The sequence below is a fragment of the Lineus longissimus genome, chromosome 3 (assembly GCF_910592395.1).
Source record: "Lineus longissimus chromosome 3, tnLinLong1.2, whole genome shotgun sequence".
Lineage (NCBI taxonomy): Eukaryota > Metazoa > Nemertea > Pilidiophora > Heteronemertea > Lineidae > Lineus > Lineus longissimus.
Window position 1 is genome coordinate 14,467,325 of NC_088310.1, and position 21,916 is coordinate 14,489,240.

The following is a 21,916-nucleotide window of genomic DNA, read 5'->3' on the forward strand; positions in this document are numbered from 1 at the left end:
GTCGCCCCTTCATGTTCACCACCTTTCCTGGCACTCCTGTAGTTTTCTCAGGTTGGGTTTGGCCATCTGCGTCACCGCCAGCGTTTTGGCGTTTCGATGAACCATCGTTTATCATCCTTGATTGTTTACTCTCCATCCGGCTGAGGATTTCAGGTAGGTCGCTTTCCTTGTGATATCGATGTCCCTTTGTAGATTTCGGCTTCTCCGTGATGTGCGCCGCCACTGCGTTAGGTTGCCGAGAGAGCCTGACCTCCCGCTCCACACCACTGACCCTCGTCCTAAGGGCAGCTAACTCTTTTTCCAATTTTGGGACCGCGTCTACAGTTTTGTTCAACTCAATGACATCTTTGGTCACTATTTCATGGGCTGCTTCGATATCTTTTAAGTCAACCCTAAATTGTTTCACATCACTTCTGTGCTTAGAGACACCGGAGTCGCAGTTATCCTTTATTGATCTCGAACCAAGCTTCACTTCATTCAATTCACCGGGTAGTTTATTAAATGTTTCGCACTTGCTTTGAAGATTGTTGTTTTCTTTTGTCAGTGTATCCACTATTGTCCTAACAGCCATTAGTTCTCGTTGCGTGTTATCGAGTTCGGTCCAAAGTTTGTGACACTCCGCTTTTAGTGTGCGTTGCTGCTCCTGATGTTCATTCAGGACACCCTCGAAACAATCACCAGCTGCCTCACAGGCGTCAAGTCGAGACATGATGGAAGCTATCCTTTGAAATCAGCCATTATCAAACTTTGCCTTGATATTCACCCCATACATGTGCACACCAAATATGAAATGTCCAGGTGAACTCGTTCAGAATGTAGAGAGGTCACAAGGGATTTGGAAGTTTTACAACAAAATGGCCGCCAGTCGGCCATCTTGAGTGCAAAATCAGCCATTATCGAACTTGGCCTTGATATTCACCCGATACAGGTGGACAACAAATATGAAATGTCTAGGCAAACTCGTTTAGAATGTAGAGAGGTCACAATGGATTTGGAAGTTTTACAACAAAATGGCCGCCAGTCGGCCATCTTGAGTGCGAAATCAGCCATTATCGAACTTGGCCTTGATATGCACCCGAGTGTCACAAGAGTGTGACATACATACGACCAGACGGTCGGACGGACAATCCTGATAAAAACAATATATCCGAACTTTCTCCGAAATTGCGGATATAATTAGACAAAATAACCCCACAAAACGACATGTTGGGAAATACCACTTTCTAACTGCTCGTTATGAAAAATTTAGATTAGAACTATGTTTTGTAGTAAACGTACACACTCTATATACATTCGCAAAATGGCCATCCCTTTATCAGCCTCGGCTGCAATGCCTTAGGGCGATACCTTATGTGTAGCACGTTCAGTACATTACAAAGACAGGTAGGATCGAGGCCGTTTTGCCAGTTTTGACCAGACGACAATTTCCAGCTTAAAATCTGCCAATTACAGGATGTTTAGTCTTTCTGCTTTGAATACCTATAATCCTATCGAAACAAGAGTTCAAAATATTGGTATCCTGGCACATTTTCTGGCCCGACTACAGCAAATTCAGATTGGTTGTGAAAAACCAGCCAAGTAGATGCATGGTCACAACGTTGGGGCAAGCAGTAAAGGCAGTCTGGACTTTAAAACCGAATCATTTGAAGTGCAGGTTGAGACAAACCTGCCCAGTGGATGCATGGTCGGAACCAGAAACAGCCTGGACCTTTACATGAATTCCTTTGAAGTGTAGGTTGGTTGTGACAAACTAGTCCAGTGAACATGGTCCAGCCTAAGCCAGGAAAGCCATGCAGTAATTGCCATCTTGACCTTTACATCAGGGACTTTTCTACCATGATATAGATATGCCATCTACCGGAACTTACAGGTAGCGTGGTGTCTTCAGTCTGCTAGTATGTCCGATGATGTGAACCTCTTATGAAGTTTAGTTCAAATACAAAGTAGTGATTTGTACATCAGTCGTTATTATTTACCCCCCTTCAAAGCTACGTGGACAATACAACATGGTGTCAGATTTGTGAAACGAACTTATTGCCGAATTATTTCACCGTCATTCGTGTGAAAAGGAGGAATAAGACTTTCATTCAACAACGTGGATGGAGGAACGTAGAGAACAAAGGAAGGGGTGTATCAGCCAGTGGCGCGAAAAGTAAAACAACGCAGAGAGACATGTTAAACGCATAAAAGGACACAGGATCTCCTTGTAGCTCATGTAGCTAAAACGATAAGTAACTTTATGACTCTTTTTCTCAAGAAAAACAGTGTTTTTCAACTATTCAAGTGACTTTTTGATTCCGATACACAGTGTGTACATTGACCTACATTGTCAACATCCAAGATGGCACCGCCTGATGCTGAGCCAGCAGTAGCGCAAGCCACTATTGCAGCTGCCACCACCACGTACGTAGTCGCTGGGAACGATATGTCGGGTGTTAAACCAGTTCGAATGGGATGCAACGGATCTCGCAAAACATTTCAAAACGTTCAGACCTTATTGTAATCTACCCCATCGCACTCAACGAAGTCACCGAAGGAGGTCGTAAATTACATTCTTTTATGGATGGGCCTACAGGGCATAGAGATTTTAGATAATCTCAAATTTGATCGACCTGAGGACAAGGAGGATCTGCAACGTGTCAGGGACTCATTTCTGAACTATTTCGAACCAAAATCTAACTTCCGGTTGGCCAGATTCCTACTGCAGGAAATAACGCAAGGACCGTCAGAATCCGTTGATTCGTTTATTACCAAATTAAAGGTACAAGCACAAAAATGTCGCTTCGCGGATAATACCCATCTCGAGGATACGTTAGTCGATCAAACCATTAATGGGACCGCGCACGAAAGCGTCCGACGTAAGCTCCTCAACCAAGACCCAACGAAGATAACGCTAGATAACGCCATGGACGTCGCACGGACGTACGAGGCCACGTCAACGCAAATGCAATCGTTCAATAAAACAATCGAGGAAGTACAGAAGCGGAGTTCAAGTTCTAGATCTAGGAACCGTTATCAGGATCGAGGAAAATCAGCACAGCGTGGGAAGGACACTTGTATGTTTTGCGGGACGCAGCCTACTCACCCGAGGGATCTCCGCCCAGCACGTGACCAAGAGTGAAACCACTGTGGAAAAACGGGCCACTGGGGCAAAGTTTCTCAGAGCCGTGACCAGAATAACCGATTCGACGCTTCATCTCGAGGACGACCACGAGCCAGAGGAGGCCGGGGAAAATCGCACCACCGAGGACGCGGCAGGGGGCGATCGTACAACGATAGCCAACATCAGAAAGTGTACGAAATGTCTACGGAGGACCACGCATGCGCAGGATTATGGATGCTGTTAATACGCCAGCGTTAGACAAGCATAGAACCGAAGCTTACGCGACGTTGCTCATAAAGCACAAAAAGAAACATGCGAATTTGCGCAGGAAAGTTGATACCGGCACTCAGGGCAACGTTTTGCCAATTCGCACTTTTCAAAAAATGTTTCCGGACAGGTTGGATACGAAAGGCTTGCCAGTCGGCCTGAAGCCCACGGATATAAAACTGACTGCATATAACGGGACTGAGATCAATCAGTATGGGAAATTAAGAATCGAATCCAAATATCGCAATGGAGCATGGTTTACATCCACATTCTATGTCGTGCAAACGCCAGGATCAGTGATTTTTGGACTCCAAACAAGCATTGATATGGGATTAGTCGAGAATACCGCCAGTTTGGCCAAGGATATCATTCGATCAGCTGAGCAATTGAAAAATCTATACCCCGACCGATTCGAGGGCATAGGTCATTTACCAGGTAAATATAAACTGACTCTGAAACCAGATGCTAAGCCTGTACAACACGCGCCCCGCAAAGCGCCCATACAGCTACATGATAGGATTAAAGCTGAACTGCATCGAATGAATGAGCTTGATGTAATCGTATCGGTTACACAACCTACAGACTGGGTCAGACACACATTCCTAATGTCGAGGAATTAACCCATCGCTTCCGAAACGCGAAAGTTTTCTCTAAACTTGATGCTTGAGCAGGATATTGGGCTCTAGAACTCGATGAGGAGAGTCAATTGTTGACGATATTCAATAGTCCATTCGGACGATTTTGCTTTTGTCGCCTGCCATTCGGCACAAAGGTTTCGGGAGATCTCTTCAATGCCACCATCAACACGTGCTAGACGGGCTCGAAGGTGTCGTCTCCATCCATGATGACATTACCGTGTACGGTGATGGAGACACCATTGAGCAAGCATCTGAAAACCATGACTGCAATCTTCGCAAACTTATGGAACGTGCTCGTGAACACAATCTTGTCTTCAATTTTGAGAAATCGGACATTCTGAAGCCTGAGATCGTCTTTTTTGGGAATGTATATAGCCGTGATGGTGTCCGACCTGATCCCCAGAAGGTCACAGCCATACGTGATATCGCACCACCAGGCAGTGTGAAAGAACTCCAATCATTCTTAGGAATGGTTACATATCTATCACCATTCATCCAAAAACTTAGCGAGTTGACTTCACCTTTAAGGACTCTACTTCAGACAGAGGTGGATTTTCAATGGCATCCCAAGCATCAGACTGCATTCAAGGCTATCAAGGACCATATTTGTACAGCCACAACGCTATACTATTTTGATCTGAAACTTGATACAGTGATACAGGTGGACGCTAGCCAGAAATCATTAGGAGCCGCATTGATGCAGAATAACAGACCTATTGCGTACGCATCGAAAAGCCTCTCTCCGGCCGAGAGCAGGTATGCGAACATTGAACGTGAACTTTTAGCGTTTTGGGGCTGATTGCTTTCATACATACGTGTATGGAAAATTATTTCTAATCGAATCCGATCACCGACCTTTAGAGATGATATCAAAGAAAAATCTAATGGCCGCACCGGCACGTCTTCAGCAAATGCTACTAAGACTGCAGAACTATGACTACACCATTAAATACGTGCCAGGACCACAAATGACACTTCTGGACAGTTTGTCCCGTTTGCCTAAAACGAGTGTAGATTCCGAAATAGACTTGAACGTGAAAGTTTGCCATGTGCAGTTCAGTGGCCAAAAGATTACGCAACTTCGGGAGGAAACGGAGAAAGATGAGCAGTTAGCGCGATTAAAGAAAATGATCGCAAATGGCTTTCCCGAATCAAACCATGACATGCCACGCAATCTTTCGCAATTTCGGTCATTTAGAGACCAACTATCATTGGATAATGGACTAATTATCAAAGGAATGCAGATTGTCATACCCGAATCGCTCAGAGTTGAATATTTGGGAAAGATTCACCAAGCACACCAAGGCATCACGAAATGCCAGCAACGCGCCAGAAATAGTCTATTTTGGCCGGGCATCAAACGCGATATTGAGACGCTTGTCAAACATTGTGAGCAATGTCAAACTCACCAGCCGTCACAAACCAAGGAACCGTTACAACCAATCATGCCAGACATTCCGAACATTCCTTGGCATACACTAGGCACGGATTACTTTGAATATGAAAGTAAAAACTATTTGGTCATCCCGGATTACTACTCAATGTTCCCATTTGTAGAACAAATGCGGGATACATCGAGCAAGGCGACAGCGGATATTACCGAGAAAATTCTAGCAACTTTCGGTATCCCGACTCAAATAATCTCAGATAATGGTGGACAGTTTATTGAGTGCGCGTAATAAAACATGGTTAGAAAGTTCTCAATTAGCCATGTGACCAGCTCGCCCAGGTACTCTAAATCACACGGATTTATTGAAAGTCAGGTGAAAATCGCGAAAAGTATGATGAAAAAGACTAAGGACCTGCAATCTGCGCTGTTGGCACATCGCAGCACGCCTTTGGGCCATAATCTCCCATCGCCAGCCCAACTCTTGTTTAACCGCAAGATTGGAGGTAACCTGCCCACATGTGTTCAGTCGTCAGCTACTGATGCTGAGATTGAAAAGAGACTCATAGCACAAGACAAAACCACCACGTGGTACGATCAACACTCAAAGGATTTACCAGAACTCTGTATGCACCAGACGATCTTTTATCAGGATGCTGCAAAGCGCACCTGGACCCCAGGTATGATAATCGGCGTAGGTCCTGAACCTAGGTCGTAAACTCTGAAATGTAATGTTTCTGGCCACACCCTACGCAGAAACAGGGTAATGATCAACGTTGCTCAGTTGCTAAGGGATGCCTTAGTAATTGCCTCGAACTGCGAAATTCACACACAGCTAAAAATGCGCCAACTCACATTTTGCCCAATACCGCCAGCTGGTGACATGAATCGAAACTAATCTATTTTATAATGAAACCACAATATCAGAGCAGACCTCTTCAACTATATTTCAAGCTGCTATCTGCTGCAACAGCGACAATATTTCTTTCCATAATTTTTCCTCCTTCTGAGCTGAATATCACGCTGAATTTTCTGTCAGTAGCATATCTTGAGGTGTTCTTCATGACGGCAAAATTGAAGTGCCTTGGTCTTACGGTTGCAAAATGCCTGATTTGTCTACGGATGGATGTATGGATGGATGTATGGATGGAAGGACAGACACCACTCGATAAGCTATTGAATAAATTAATTTTGTTATCAAATACTGGAGGCACATTCACAAAACCATTTAGTTTATTATTGAATAAATAAATATCTGATTTTTTATTCAATTGTTCATGTCTCACCTCTATTGCTGTAGTATGTGATTTAAACGATATTTCCTGATTCAACAATACATTATTGCCACCATTTCGTAAGCATATTCACGCTGTCCAAACCAAAAAACAGACGGAATGCACTCGAGGACATGTCATTGCATTGCTTAGCGCGGAAATGTACAGCGAGGTCCACAAGTCTGTATCGCATCACACCCTATTCTAATTGGTACCTGGTTGGTCCATAACACTACCATTTAGAGTACGACACGATGACGAACTGGCCAATCACAGACTGAACTGCGGTCAGTCTCCTTATGATCATCATGTCGTAGTTCAGATTTCATTGGGTTGTGTATTAATTTTCTTCAGGAGGTGAAGCGCCTGTTCATTTCGGCTCCTTATCAAGCGTCTCGCTGGTTTCTATCTCGTCATGACTGTGATGACCGGCATTGACCAGACCAGGTTGCGTCAATAACAGATGACATTCGCGAGAAAACTACAGGTAGGGTGACTAATTAAATGAAAAGGCCAGGGGCCATTGTTTTCACCATATAGATATTTGGTGGTAAGAAAGACATTATGGTTAAGAACCATGCTACACGTATATTATATGTCAAATCAAAATCGATATGACATGTGATGTATCCTTGCTTGGGAGTACCTACTATACAAATAATATTAAAAAACAAGTCACTAATCAACAAGACAGTAATTTTTTGTGTACCTGTGACTGTGTACAAAGTATAAAGTTCATAGTTTTAGCGATTAAGAAATGTGCCACTGTTTTTCAAACAGGATACAGACAACGGACACAGTGGTATATTGTATAGACTCCCCTACGGTGAGCCAATATGGATTATTACCTGATTCAGCAGTGAGTATCCATTTCGCCTCCACATGCCCGCCTGGGTCTGGGCAATCATCACCAAGGTACGGAGGGGTGGTTCAATCAAATCGACAGGACTGAGTTCACTCTGAAATAAAAAAGTCAAGAATCAGGTCCTGTGTACAAAGTTTCAAGTTCATAGCTCTTGTGGTGAAAACTTGCCACAGGATACAGATGACAGCAATGGACGACACAGCGGTGTTGTTGAGGATTACTAGTACATGTAGTATAGTATAGTAGTGGGTTAACGTATGCTATCGCCATCTGGTGTTCTTTGTTCTTGTTAATCATCAAGTGCTCTTCTGTGATTCTTGTTAAGGTGCTTTTATTTTATAATTAAAGACGATCCCGCCATGTTGGTGAAAACCTGAAGTTTGTTCAATTTTTATCGCTCAATAAAACCACCAGTGTCGAGCGTTGAGCTTTGGTCCTCGACATTTTGGTGCCAAAACCCGGGACTACAGGAACTGTAGAATCAGATAAACAGGTTAGATAACCCTGATTCTAAGAGAAACATGGACAGTGGCAAAGATTGGGCGAAGGCGAGAGCCGGATACCGAGGGTGGCTAACACGTGCTACTAAAGCACTACGGCAAGCATGCAAAGATGCACGTCTACCATTTGCAGTGGGCGCAGCCAACAAGGTGGCATTAGAGGCTGCTGTAAATGACTTCGAGAGGCATTTGCTTTCACTTGAGAAGGTGCAGGCTGAAGTTGAGTTGACTTTGACTGCTGATCAGTTGGAGAAAGATATAGATGAGGCGTTCAATTTCATATGCAATGCAAATAACGCCCGACAAGAGGCAATGGTGCTGTTGGACGAGATTGCGAGGAAATTGAACGAGAAGTCGAAGGATGATGATTTTAGCGAAAAACTGCAGCAGCCACGGCAGTAGTCACAGTGGTAATTCCAGAAGTGTTCGTCTTCCAAAACTCCAATTGCCTACATTTAGTGGTACAATAACTGAGTGGCAGAGTTTTTGGGATCAGTTCGAGGCACTTGTTGATCTCAATGACAAGATCCCGCAGATAAGCAAGTTCTCCTACCTGCAGTCCTAGCTGGAGGGAGAAGCGAAGAATGTGATACGAGGTTTAGCTGTAACGACCCAGGTGTCGGTCCGATAGATGCTGAGGCTGTCACAGAGACAGATTTGGTTGAGACTCAATGTTTAGCAGAGTCTATCTTAGTGGTAAAACAGCCATCGGAGCCAGTCCAGATCTTTGATTTTGAGCATTGGGGCACTTACCAGAAGATGCACAACATTGTTGGACTAGTTTTGAGGTTCTATCACAACCTCAGAGTCGCTGCCGGTGACAGAAAATTTGGAGTTTTGTCTGAAGAGGAAATGTCCAAGGCTCAGGATGTCTTGCTCAGACAGGTTCAAAGCGCATCCTATCATAGTGACATTGCTTGTTTGAAGGAGGGTAAATCCCTACCAAAAGGTTCCCCTCTTGGAAGTCTTGACCCCTTTGTTGAAAAAGATGGACTGTTGAGAATGAAGGGGAGGCTCCAATTTTCGGATCTTGGCTATGAAAGTATGCACCCTGTCATTTTGCCCAAGGGGCATGTGTCTCTGAAGCTAGTTACTTTCCAGCATTTTTACATGAAGCATGATGGTGTCACAACCAAGCTTTCCCCTTTGCGATCAAAGTAGTGGATTGTTGGTGCTCAACAGATGGCAAAACGGGTATGTCGGACATGAGTCTTCTGTAGAGTCGTCGAGGCTAAGGCTTGTAATCAAACCATGGCACCCCTCCCAGGATTTCGAGTCAAGTCGGCCCCCTGTTTTTCAATCACAGGATTGGATCATGGTGGACCCTTGTTCTGCATAGATGTCCCTGGTAAGAAATTCTATATCTTGCTGTTTACATGTGCAGTGGTCAGAGCAGTCCATTTGGAGCTAACGGATTCATTAAATCTCCCCGACTGTGTTCTTGCAATACAGAGATTTGAAGCGCGTCGAGATTTACCCACTCAGTTACATTCTGACAATGCTCAGACTTTTGTAGGCGCTAACACACTCTGTTACAGCACTACTTTGGGCCCCATTGCCCGAAGTGGAGTTACATTGCTCCACGCAGTCCCTGGTGGGGGGGCTGGGGGCTGGTGGGAACGGCTAGTTGGCTCTGTGAAACTGTCTCTGAGGAAGACACTTGGTCGCAAGTCACTGACATGTTCTGAGCTGGAGACGACTTTGCATGAAGTGGAGGCCTTCGTAACCTCTCGTCCTCTCAGATTCAAAGGTGATTGTCTAGATTCTCTGACCCCCCTTACTCCACCGCACTTCCTAATTGGTAGGCCTGCTAGATTCCAGGTTGAGATTGCTAAGGATTCTCTCAATAGTCCTCAGGTGGTTGTGGCTAAGGATCTTGGTGCTCGGGAAGCTGTACGCCAGGCTAAGTTGGACTCTTTTTGGAAGCTGTGGAGTGACGATTATTTACGCAATTTGCCCCCTGTAGCCAGGGGATTTGAGGCTAGATGCAAGTTGGAGGTTGGCCCTGTTGTTTTGACTCCAAAGAGGTACCCAGTGTGGACCCTGGTGTTGTTAAAACCTCTAGCCATGGTAGACCAATCAAACCAGTTAAAAGGTTGGATTTGTGATTTACCACAAACTCATACATATAGTGAGTTTTCTGACTGAGTTGTTTGCTCTTGTTAAACGGACTCTGACACATAAGGTTTAATTTCATAAGAGCTAATTTCTGGACAATAGGTACATGAGACCTTGTATTTTTGGAGTCCATTTTCTGGTTACTGTGTTTACTACTTGTAGTTTGATGTTGTTGCTCTCCCAATTTAGTAGGAAAAGTGTTAAAATCAAGATTTTCATAAGATATAAGTGTGTTCTTTTCAGTTTGGATACACATGTGTTCATGGTAACTACATGTATTTGTAAATAAGGTTGCTTGTTTGTGGGTTAAAAAGAGAAACTATATAGTATTTGATAATTTTGATCATGTTGCTGACTCTACTTGTGTTTAGGTTTGCATAAGTTTAGTTACAGTGTGAATATTGTATGTTGTTTAATCTGTTAATTCTTGTCTTGGTTGGTAATTATCAGCATTATTGAATTTGTCTCTCATTGCATTAGTGAATAGTTACTTTGTGTAAGTAAGTGAAAGGTAAAAAGCTTGAATGACTTGGTTGAGTTGGAGACAAGATGAGCATAGTAAGTTATGTTTCCTTGAATTGAGTGTCTTTCAATTTCATTGTGTACAGACAAGTTTAAAGCAAGGACATTTCTACTTGTTGGGTTCCTGGTTATTTGGAACGTCTGTTGCTATGTAAGAGTTGAGTCATTTGAACTCCTGATTTGATTTTCTTTTGAAGATGTTGCTTGATTTACTGTGTAATTTTGGAATATTATGTTTCACATCTATGTACATGTATATGATTCTTAAATCAAGGTGTTTAATTTGTCAGAAATGTGGCACAGCTGTTGTTATAAGGTCTCTAGTAATATAAGTTGGAGTGATACCTCTCTCCAAGGTGGGGAGTGTTGAGGATTACTAGTACATGTAGTATAGTATAGCAGTGGGTTAACGTATGCTGTCACCATCTGGTATTCTTTGTTCTTACTAATCATATAGTGCTCTTCTGTGATTCTTGTGAAGGTGCCCTTATTTCATAATTAAAGACGATCCCGCCATGTTGGTGAAAACCTGAAGTTTGTTCAATTTTTATCACTCAATAAAACCACCAGTGTCGAGCGTTGAGCTTTGTCCTCGACAGGTGTTGTATAGACTACGGTGAGCCAAATTTGGGATGGTTCCACTCAAATGGCCAATTTAGGCCATTTGACCTCCGAGACCTTGAAAATTTGGTCAAATCAAAAACCCATATGACATGTGGTGTATCCTTGTTAGGAGAATCCACCATAAAATTTTTTCGAAAACGAGTCTCACAAGAGAGATATCACACTTTTTAGGTTTCCACTCATGACAGCCAGACCCTTTAGCGAAAGATGAGCAAAATAGGTGGAATGCCTCTCAGCTGGATGTTTATAATAGGTCAGATAAGCTGATTGATTGCACTCCAAGGCCTTCCTCCTAGACATCTGCTATTGCACTACAGACACCACCTGCTGTGTTAGGTTTACCTGTCTTACTGGGTTCATTACACTTGGTGCAATATGGGTATGTGGATTAGTGGATTAGATCGAATGCACTCAATAGCCGCACTTACACCACCTGAAAATGGACCACCAATCTTGGTTCGGGAACCAATGCCGCACCATCGAAAATCCACCAAGTGCTTACGCCAGCGCTGCAGCTAGTTATAAAATCCGGCTACAGATGGCGCGCAAACAATAAGCAGAACGCAGAAAGCCTTGGCAGAAAGCGCCATTTCAAAAGCGCCGCCTGGAGCCGAACCATCTAACTAGCTAATTGCCGATCCATTTGCGCGTACACCACGACAAAGCCGAGCTTTTAACAAGCCGGGCGAATTTGGACCATCAAGCTTGGTGGGACAAATTCGCTCGGCAATTTGTATCGGCAATGGATTGCCGAACCAATCTGTCGCGGCAATGTGGTGGTGTAAGTGCAATTGGTCCACCAATATTTTGTGGTGTAAGCGCAGCTTATGTGTTGCTGAATTCCTGCCATGAATTGTTATATAATGTTATATAATGATGAGTCATGGATTGGTCAAGGAACAGTTGCTGTATATCTTCAATGATTTTGATGCGGAGAAGCAATGTATGCTTCTGCATTGGTTTCTATCTGATGTCCATGAAATTTCGTTCAAATATTGTAAGCTGATACAGAGATGATGAAACAAGTATTCATCATCATATTCATGAAGGAGTCTGTCATGAAAGAACTGAAAACCTGATAGTAATAGTGACTTCAAGATGACCGAGGATGACTATCATAAGGCCAGAGTTATAACTCCCGTCTACCCCTACCCCTGGCCTTCTACCCACTTTCAACCCTCAGGAGTCACATTTTCATGTCTAAGTCACTCCACAAACCCTTGGCAGATTTGAAGCAATATTCCTGTTTGTCACTGTTACAATACACCTTGGGATTTCACCCCAGACTGACCATAAGTAGGCCAGTGTCAGTAAGTAGGCCACGCAATAGCATACATTATATAGGCCGTAGCGATGTGTACTATTTTTAAGTTAGGTCGAGATAGAGGTAAGGCTGTAATATTGGCTCTTTAATAGACTAGACCACTCTATCACAGGATAAATGTACTGGGATATTTGAATATTTTATGGCACACGCTTCGTCACAGTGTGCTTGAAACTGAAATGGAACAGGAATATAGCATGGAATCTGTCATGGGTTTGTGGAGCCCGATATAGTGATGACGCAAAGGCATGAACTGTTATAGACACCCTTGGGATTTCCCTAAAATTTCTGACGGGAACTGACGTTCCAAAAGTTGAATGTCCGGGGAACAAATGATTATTTTATATATCTTTATCTCTAATCCCCCTGAAAGCCATAAACTTCCAGGGGTACTGTTTCTGTAGCCTCCGCCCATACGCAAGTGTACGGAACCTGAGCAATGTCAAAACATTAAAGCTAAGTGTAGACGCCCCCTCCCATAGACACATATAGAAGAAGAAAATGCTGTGGCTAAGTTAATTTTCGTTTTTAAAGTAGCCCGCAAAAACCAAAAATTTAAATCTTGTTTATTATCGCTGCTACGAGATATTCCCTTTAACAACACCACATGCTAAGCAGCAGCATGGCTTGACCCCTAAGGAGAATGGTTATGAGGGGTTAAAAGTCGTTTCAAAAGTTCAGCCAACATAACCACAAGCAAACACATAAAAGTTACACCGTTGACCATTACTAAACTCAACATCTTGTCAGCTTATATACAGGTAACACCTGCTGTGGCAAGCAGTCAGCCAGATATGCCAGAGGCAATTAGACTATCTGTGATTACACCCGATTACCCTAATACCAACATCATCGGGCAACTCAAAGAGAAAAGTGAACCTCAAGGCATCAATGCATTTTCCTTTGCAACCTGAGGTTTGCTTTTTGGCCTTCCCTAATGGGATCTGGCTGTAATGTCTTCATTCAGGTAGGCCTTCCAACTTCCAACAGCCGCTTTTATGAGGAATGCGTGCCTCACAACTTAAACTAACAAAAAGTGTGCTGAATGGGAATCATCATAAAATATTTTATTTTACATCTGGTTAATTAGGACAATAGAACACCTCTGAGGCAAATTAGCCACAGAGCTACTCCGTAGTGCCTGCAAAAAAGCTGTAAATTGTGCCCCTTGTTTTAAGACCAATGAAAAAACTGTTAGTGTATGATCCTCTTTATCATGCTAATCATGAAAAACAAAGCTCACTATCACATCAACAATACTTTTTTATATTCTGAATTATGAACTAATGCACTTACTTGATTCATTTCTGGACTGAAGAATGTCATACCAAACTTTTCCAGGCAAAGGTGTAAACCAGTTAACAAGCGACTCACAGGTAAATGAATGGAAACAGGTTGAGTGGAAACATCATACCTGATCACATTTGCTTCATGACCACCAACTGAAATGAATTACAACAGCCAATGAATATAATGTTTATCATAGCATTTCAGTCACCTTTAGCATTTCCGTTCTGTCCTGCGCCAACATCATTGACGTCGGGCAGCATCACAACAACGTGATTTTATTTAGACCATTCCTACTGTGTAAGTTGCAGAGCCCTTATTTACCAATATAAGTCACCTATACAGAGTTTAATTTCAATATATATGAATATCTATCAAATGAGCATTATGGTACGCAACCATGGCCTCTTTGATTGAAAAGCAAGTTGTGTGGGTTTTTTTTTAATTTCCCACTTGGGAAAGAGCCAGAAATTGTGCTCAAAACATCATTGGTTTGTCAGTTTTGCCTCAAAATTCTCTCCTGGATTTATTCAGCCAAGTCAATCATGACATAAGCCAAAGTGGTACAGTCCAATAGTCCTCAGGTACCTTTACTATGAAATAAATCCCTAAACCTTGATAATCAGTAGATCAGTTGTCACAGCAGAGTAATTTTACTCTATAATAAGGTCAGACCTTTGGGCCAAAAATGGCAGAATATGAAGTTTTAATAATGCAGTTTCTAAAGAAAATGTTAAACAATTTGTTTCACTTTCTTGAGAGAAGTTTGTCATGGCAATTATTGTGGAATGTCTAAAAATGCAAAGCTCCCAATTTACCCTTCATTTTTGGGTTTGAAGCAGGACATAAGAAATTAATTCGGTCAATTTCAATTCAATGTTTTACCATAACTATAACTACTGTTTGGGGCCATGGTGTCATCCATGCAAGTTTGAGAAAAATTGCACTGGTTGTTTTTGCTACCATCAAAATCCAAGGGGTGGTTCTTTAAGCATCCAGCCCCTTCAAGAAAAAAATTCTAGCATATCAGTAGGCTTTTGAAAATCGGCTTGATCCCATTCATAGTTTCAATAATAGGAGGCGTTTGCTAAAAAGAATGGCATTTTTTCGACTCAACAGGATTTCATGAAAAGTGTATGGTTAGTGTGGATATACTGAGGATGCATCATACATCACACAAGTTTGTGATGTAACCTCATTCTCACCAAGGTCACAGAGGCCAAAGTTCAATAGTTAATGATCGGTCCCATGACCAATGACGTACATTACGTTTCTCGAGCCCTTGATCCCTTGATTTTATTCTATCTTCCCTCAATATTGTCTATTGTTCCCGACGGAGCGTGAGCCTAATTCCTCAACCACAAACAATAGCAAGGAGGCTATTCCATAGATCAGCCACCCTCCCTATCACTAATCCAACAGAGGGATATGGGTCACTGCTGCTCTGTGCGATTATTACATCACCAAATGTGTATAAACAAGCCTAATTCTAAACAATACAGTCTGCGTCACCCCAGGTAGAGATTAATTACCAGTATATGTACTATGCTTAATATATATATCATTGTTTAGTGTAGCTAGGACTTGATTGGAAGCTTGGTTGATTTTTGAAAATACTGACTTTGATGAACAAAATTTTTACAAAGATTATGAAAGTTGTTTTGTTCTTAGGGCGCTTTATATTTGGGCCAATTTTGTTAGAACTTAGACTAACTGATTATTAGGTCTGTGAATACATGAATATACGAGCAGTTTTTGCAGTGATATGTCTCATCTTACAACAAGAAGCCCAAGGGCCTGGTGCTCAGCAGAAATGGATAGGTGAAGGCAAGGGCCAAGTGTGTGTTGGTACCCTGTTATCATGAGGCAACCTGAAGCTGTAACGTCTAGCACGCAGAAGTGCTGGTGCGAAAGACCTTCTTACTATATCAGTGCATGCTGAAGTACTGAGTTGACGTCACCCTGCTATTATGACGTAAAGTCATTTATATTGCCGTTACAGTAGTGGGGTGTGTGATGACATCAAGGAGTTGTGTGGTGATGTCAAAGAGTGGAGTCCTTGTCTTCACGCAGCGCAGGTGGAACTAATAACATGCACATGGACACAAGGTACATAATTATTACAGTGTATTTTGTGAGGTGGGGCCTGGTGCTTTACAATGGTCAAATGAGCCGACTGTTGTCTGGACATTGATGAAGTGGATGCAGCCAAATGTTTGGGATGGTCTTTTTTGTATGTGAAGAAAAGAAGATAAAGAGTTGGCAACAAAATGAACTTTATTGGTGCGGCAGATATTTGATGCCTTTCGGCCGATATTTGAAGCGCCTTGCGGCAGATATTTGTTGCTTTGCGGCAGATATTTGATAACGCTCTCCGGGAATTGAAAGCAGTAAAACGAGTAAGCACACCTTACTCTGAATGACATGTGGGAACAGCAAGTGCTTTCCTGGACTTGAAATGTGCCAACGACTCCTCTTGCAATAACCAACAACAGTTAATCTGTAAAAAAAGAGAAGAGAAATTAACACTGACTGAATAAAAAAGGGTGACATAGACGGGGAAATTGATACCACCAGATACAGTCTGTGCTTGATCAGGCATTTGTCAGATGATATCCTGAACAAGGCATCTATGGAAGCAAATCCAGAAAGAGACTTAACCTTCGAAGGGCACACTTATTACTCAGTGAAAAGTCAGTCCTATGGGCTGTTTTTCAATTCAAAATAAAAGTGTAACCTCTTTAAATTAGTCTCACAGACTGAACCATAACACTCGACAGCCAACCGTGCCCACATGATGTGAGCCGAGAGCTGGGCTTAAAGATGAGCGAGTGGTGTACTACATTTTGAAAAATGTCTATCGTCTACGACATGTGACGGAACAGGATCCAGTGGACTTAATGATGAGGTACTATCAAATAAGGTGTCCATCAAATGAATCATGAGGGCCTGTTGAGTTATACCCTAAGCCTATCATATAGGGTTAGGCTATAGTTTTTGCCTTTTTTACAGCCTACAGCACAGCCATGCACAGCGCAGTGTACAGACAGTACAGGATTGCAAACCAAAAACATGAGCATTGCTGCGTAACGAAACTGCAGTGGAATTCATACTACGATGTCATAATGTGACTTTCAAAATAATTGTTGTCACTGCCAATGACCAGACAGGGAGAAAACAAACGTAAATGGCGAGATTTGTTGCAAAATTGCCAACCACAACAACTCAGGGACCGTAGCCAAAATGGCCGACGGCGAATTCTCCGGTCACTAGCGCAGTCCATAAACAAGCATCAATTTTACCAACTTTGGGTGCAAGCTTGGTCATCAAAGTTACAGAACTGTTAGAAATACATCTAAACAACATATATATACAGTTAAAAGTGAACAAAAATCAAGATTCAACCTCCGGGCGCTACCTTTTTTTCTCCGCCAGACTCCGAGCCCTACCGGTCGTTATTTAGTGCGACCGCCACCAGAGTGTTTATCAAGATCTTTCGCCATTTTAATTGCACGTTTTAGGCAGATTTATCAATTATTACATGCATGCATTATATATCACCGAAATGATAATTGCGTAGGCTATTTGAAACTAAGTTCAGATATTATTTTCGATCTTTGAATTGAATTTAGGCGAGTGATTTTTGACACCTGGTCGACATATCAGGACTTGCAAAATTCACGCGAGATTGCTTGCATCATCAGCATGTTTGAAAACCAAATTTCACAAATTCCAGAAATATTTATCACATACCATATGTATCACCACAAAGGTAACTCTCTAGACTATTTGAAACCAAGTTCAGATACTTATTTTCCCAAAAATTCGAAGCTATGCAAGCGATTTTTGAGACGAGCACCAACTTTCGCTAATTTGTGCACAAAATTTCCGCAATATTATAAAAAACTATTGATAAATCTGAATTATATAGACTCTTTTCAGTACCTAAACAAATTTCAGGTACATGGTCATGTTGATTTAAAGAGTATCAACCGATTGAACATGAGAAATTTCACTCACCTTCATTGAAGCAGCGACTACCGCCATTTTTAAATGGTGGCATCTCTTCTATTGATCGGCCAATCAGCGGCACTGCTTGCAAAAAAGTTGAGCCACCGCCAAATTTGAAATCGCCAAAATTCAGTCAATGTGCCTGCAGCGCCAACTGGCGGTGAAAACTATATTAATTCCATTAAAAGTAAAAATTAAAAAATATTAAAAAAAATATTCAGCCACATTTGAAAACAATATTTGCTCTGTGGACCGAGGTAAAAAGGGAAAGAAATCTAAACGCGAAATGATCTCATTCTCTTAATACAGGTCGGGTCGCGCTGATTTTTCGTTTCTGAGTTCACCTTGGGCAACTCCTAATTTAGCACCGTCAACGAAGTGGCTAGGCCTTCCCAGTCAGAAATGTCCAATTTTGTCCACAGATAAGTCCCTAGATGGATGGATGGATTGCAGGACGGACACCATTTGAACAGCTATTCTACCAGCTTTAGACAGCTGAGCTAAAAAAGAGGATTTGTGCGCACTACAGAAGGAAACTCCTGTTGATAGATTTAAAGGCGAGACAGATATGAAATATGCCACTGTCGCAATTTTTACTTGATTGAGTGCAGGGTGAAATGGTGGTCTGAGTAAGGGATTGGCCTTGCTGTATATGTTCTCGCGGGTGATGGTGGGAATTTATGAAGATGAGATCCTGTAGGTTGCCGCCTGAAGAAAGAACAAATGACATATTATTTATGAATGTCTGTACTGGCTTGACCGAGAGGCGGGATGTCATAAAGAAATGTTTATAAATAAAAAATTCCAACCCCCTAGTCGTGTGGGAAACATGCACTTGAGAGGCCTTGAGCATAGTTGGAATGTGGAAGGTCATGATATTCTAATCTAGTGAAATAAATCATTCGCTTTCAACAAAAAAGCTGTATATTATTTCTATTGTCAGACGACAACAGGGTGATCTTTTTATGGACAGAAAAAAGACGGCAGTCGCCATGGCTCCTTTCCTCTACCTACTGGAAAGGCATTGTTATCGACATCATGGTTCCTGCCATAATCTTTAGACTTAAAATTAGCGAGCACACAGTAGTAGGCACATGCGACCAGGCGGGCGATGATCTGACGATGTATGTTCGTTGTTGGCAAATGGGGGGGGGGGGGAAGCGCCTGTTTAACATGCCCACGATCACAAAGTCCAGGTCCATTTACATGATTTGAAAGTCAATTAACCAATAGATGTAATTTGTCTTCACAATTGATTCTTACCAGAGTACTTCGCATCAACTTTTTTGATTGCCTCAAAACTATTGATACGCCTTTAGTTACCCATTTATTTTGAAACAAAGAATATCGCCCCAGGACACTATCCTCTACTACTGCGCAAGTATCATTACAGCCAGATCCCGTTAGCGAAGGTTAAAAAGCGAACCTCAGGCTGCAAAGGCAAATGCCTTGAGGCCGTGAGGTTGGAGTTTCTCTTTGAATTGCCCGATGATGTTGTTATTAGGGTAATCAGGCGTGATCAGAGATTAGCGCAATCTAGCCTAATCTCCTATGGCATGTCTGGCTGACCTACCACAGCAGGTGTTACAGAATTTGTTATCGTTACTCCTGCCTGTAAGTGGCACATCATCTGACAAAATCAGAGTGTACTCAATGTAGGCCTAATGGCAATGCTTCAGATGAAGATCTGATTGGTCCTGTCGGATGCTTGTTTCTTTATTGCAATATTGTAGTTGATCATGGTGCAGGATGTAACTGCTTTTTCGGACTGTTTGTTTATAGTAGGCCTATGTGAAAAAAACATTTTTTTTTTTCATAGTTTTTCATCAGACTGGTTAAAACATGTACCTTGCTTTTTAAGTTAGGCCTGTAAACAATAATGATGTAGGGGCCTTGAAGGCTTTAAACAATATATTGTTCCGCCCTGCGAAGAGCGATCGTGTGCAAAGCGGTGGGACAGAATGGGGTACAACTAGATTACCCTGGGCTCACTGTTATCCATCCGAATTTGACCACCCCCACCCTTACTCTTAGGAGAGGAGCCTTGCCTCTATCTCGACCTAACTTGAAAATAGTACACATCCCTGCGACCTATATAATGTATGCTATTGCGTGGCCTACTTACTGACACAGACTCCCTGTAGCCAGGTCAGAACTATCCGTCCAATTTCAACTTAAGCTAAAAAAATTGCAATGCATCATGTGTGGATATACTGCCTATCCTGCAATGTCCAGTTTAGCATGAAGCATGCGGTTTCATCTTTACCTGTTCTGTTAACACAGACCATGCAGACCTTGGCCTAGGAATTTTATGGTCAGTCTGGGGTGAAATCCCAAGGTGTATTGTAACAGTGACAAACAGGAATATTGCTTCAAATCTGCCAAGGGTTTGTAGAGTGACTTTGAACGAAAATTTCATGGACATCAGATAGAAACCAATGCAGAAGCATACACTGCTTCTCTGCATCACAATCATTGAAGCAACTGTTCCTTGACCAATCCATGACTCATCATTATATAACATTATATAACAATTCATGGCACGAATTCAGCAACACATTGAGTGCATTCGATCTAATCCACATACCCATATTGCACCAAGTGTAATGAACCCAGTAAGACAGGTAAACCTAACACAGCAGGTGGTGTCTGTAGTGCAATAGCAGATGTCTAGGAGGAAGGCCTTGGAGTGCAATCAATCAGCTTATCTGACCTATTATAAACATCCAGCTGAGAGGCATTCCACCTATTTTGCTCATCTTTCGCTAACGGGGTCTGGCGGTCATGTATAGTATCCAACACAGGGCAATGTTCCGAGGTCGGGCATCTGGAATACGTCAACTGTACTGAATTTAGACCCTAGATTTTGACCTATCTCGCTTAATACTGACCCCTTTTTTCATGAAAAAAGCACCAAACTGTAGCTATAGCAATGTTTTATGCTATCCACCAATCAGCAGATAAGCACATTTTCTGACCATACTAGATCTTTAAATATATCTTTATATAGAAATAGAATCTAAATATGTATATCTGGACAAAACATAGTTTTATATATATGTGAAAACCAGCATCTAAATCTCTGCCAATTTATATAACTGTACCTTTTTTGGATTTAGTATTTAAACTTGAAATAAGAGTCAAAAGTCGTGATTTTACTTATAATAAGAATATATGATATATCTAAATAGTGAATTCATTATATACCATTTAACAGTTTGTTATGATAAAAAATCTACATTAAGCAAGCAGGCTTGACAGATTTAACTAAATAAAGAATTGCAGCAGTGTGATAAACGCTACATTTATATTTATGTTCCAACATTGATATATTGCCAAATAAGGTAAAATGGGGTAATTGTAGCCCCTTTTTCACCTATAACGTTGGTTACACAAGAAATTTCCAGGCAGATTCAATAAAACCGGCCTTCAACTTGTAGCGGCACTTCTTCCAATTTTACAGCCTGCAATTGAGGACACTTAATCTAAAACAATGCCTCTGGGAGACAATATAAGACTCATGGTCAGGGGACGGGGTATTTGTAGCCCCTGACTAAAATTTAAAATTGCATGTTTTTTTATGTATGAGAACATTGTTTTCACAGGTTTATGGTCTTCATTGTTTCAAAATTATTCCAATCTAGTTTACGACGAGATTTTGCTAGTATCAAACGGTATTTATTGAACACATTAAGGGATATCCGATGCAGTCACTTACCAACAATTTAAACAATATCGCTGCAAATCAGACTGATTTTAGACAGGTGCGAACAAAAACTTCCACTTATCACCACCTTGTGTCGGACAACATCTTGTGATATTCTGAAGTAACTGACAGTCTTGTCGTGTTCCATTAAAAAGTGCAGTTTCAGGTATAGGTCATGTATCAACTCCAACTATAGCTGGCATCACTAAATGGTATTGCAATGTACCATAAGAAATGCAGCTATCTAGTCAATGGTGTGACTTTAACTTGAGACACCAGTAAGTTTGAAA

General features: G+C 41.9%; 1 protein-coding gene across 3 annotated transcripts in view; it reads right to left on the reverse strand.

Annotated features, from left to right (window-relative positions):
• LOC135485750 (E3 ubiquitin-protein ligase UBR2-like) overlaps positions 1 to 21,916 on the reverse strand; it is a 650,469-nt gene that overhangs the window by 340,863 nt on the left and 287,690 nt on the right. For all 3 annotated transcript variants that reach the window (XM_064768146.1, XM_064768147.1, XM_064768145.1), the window contains 2 exons: positions 13,919 to 14,064; positions 7,518 to 7,628 (listed from right to left, as the gene is read on the reverse strand). In XM_064768146.1, coding sequence (XP_064624216.1) covers positions 7,518 to 7,628; positions 13,919 to 14,064 — 257 coding nt within the window. The remainder of the gene's footprint in view (positions 1 to 7,517; positions 7,629 to 13,918; positions 14,065 to 21,916) is intronic.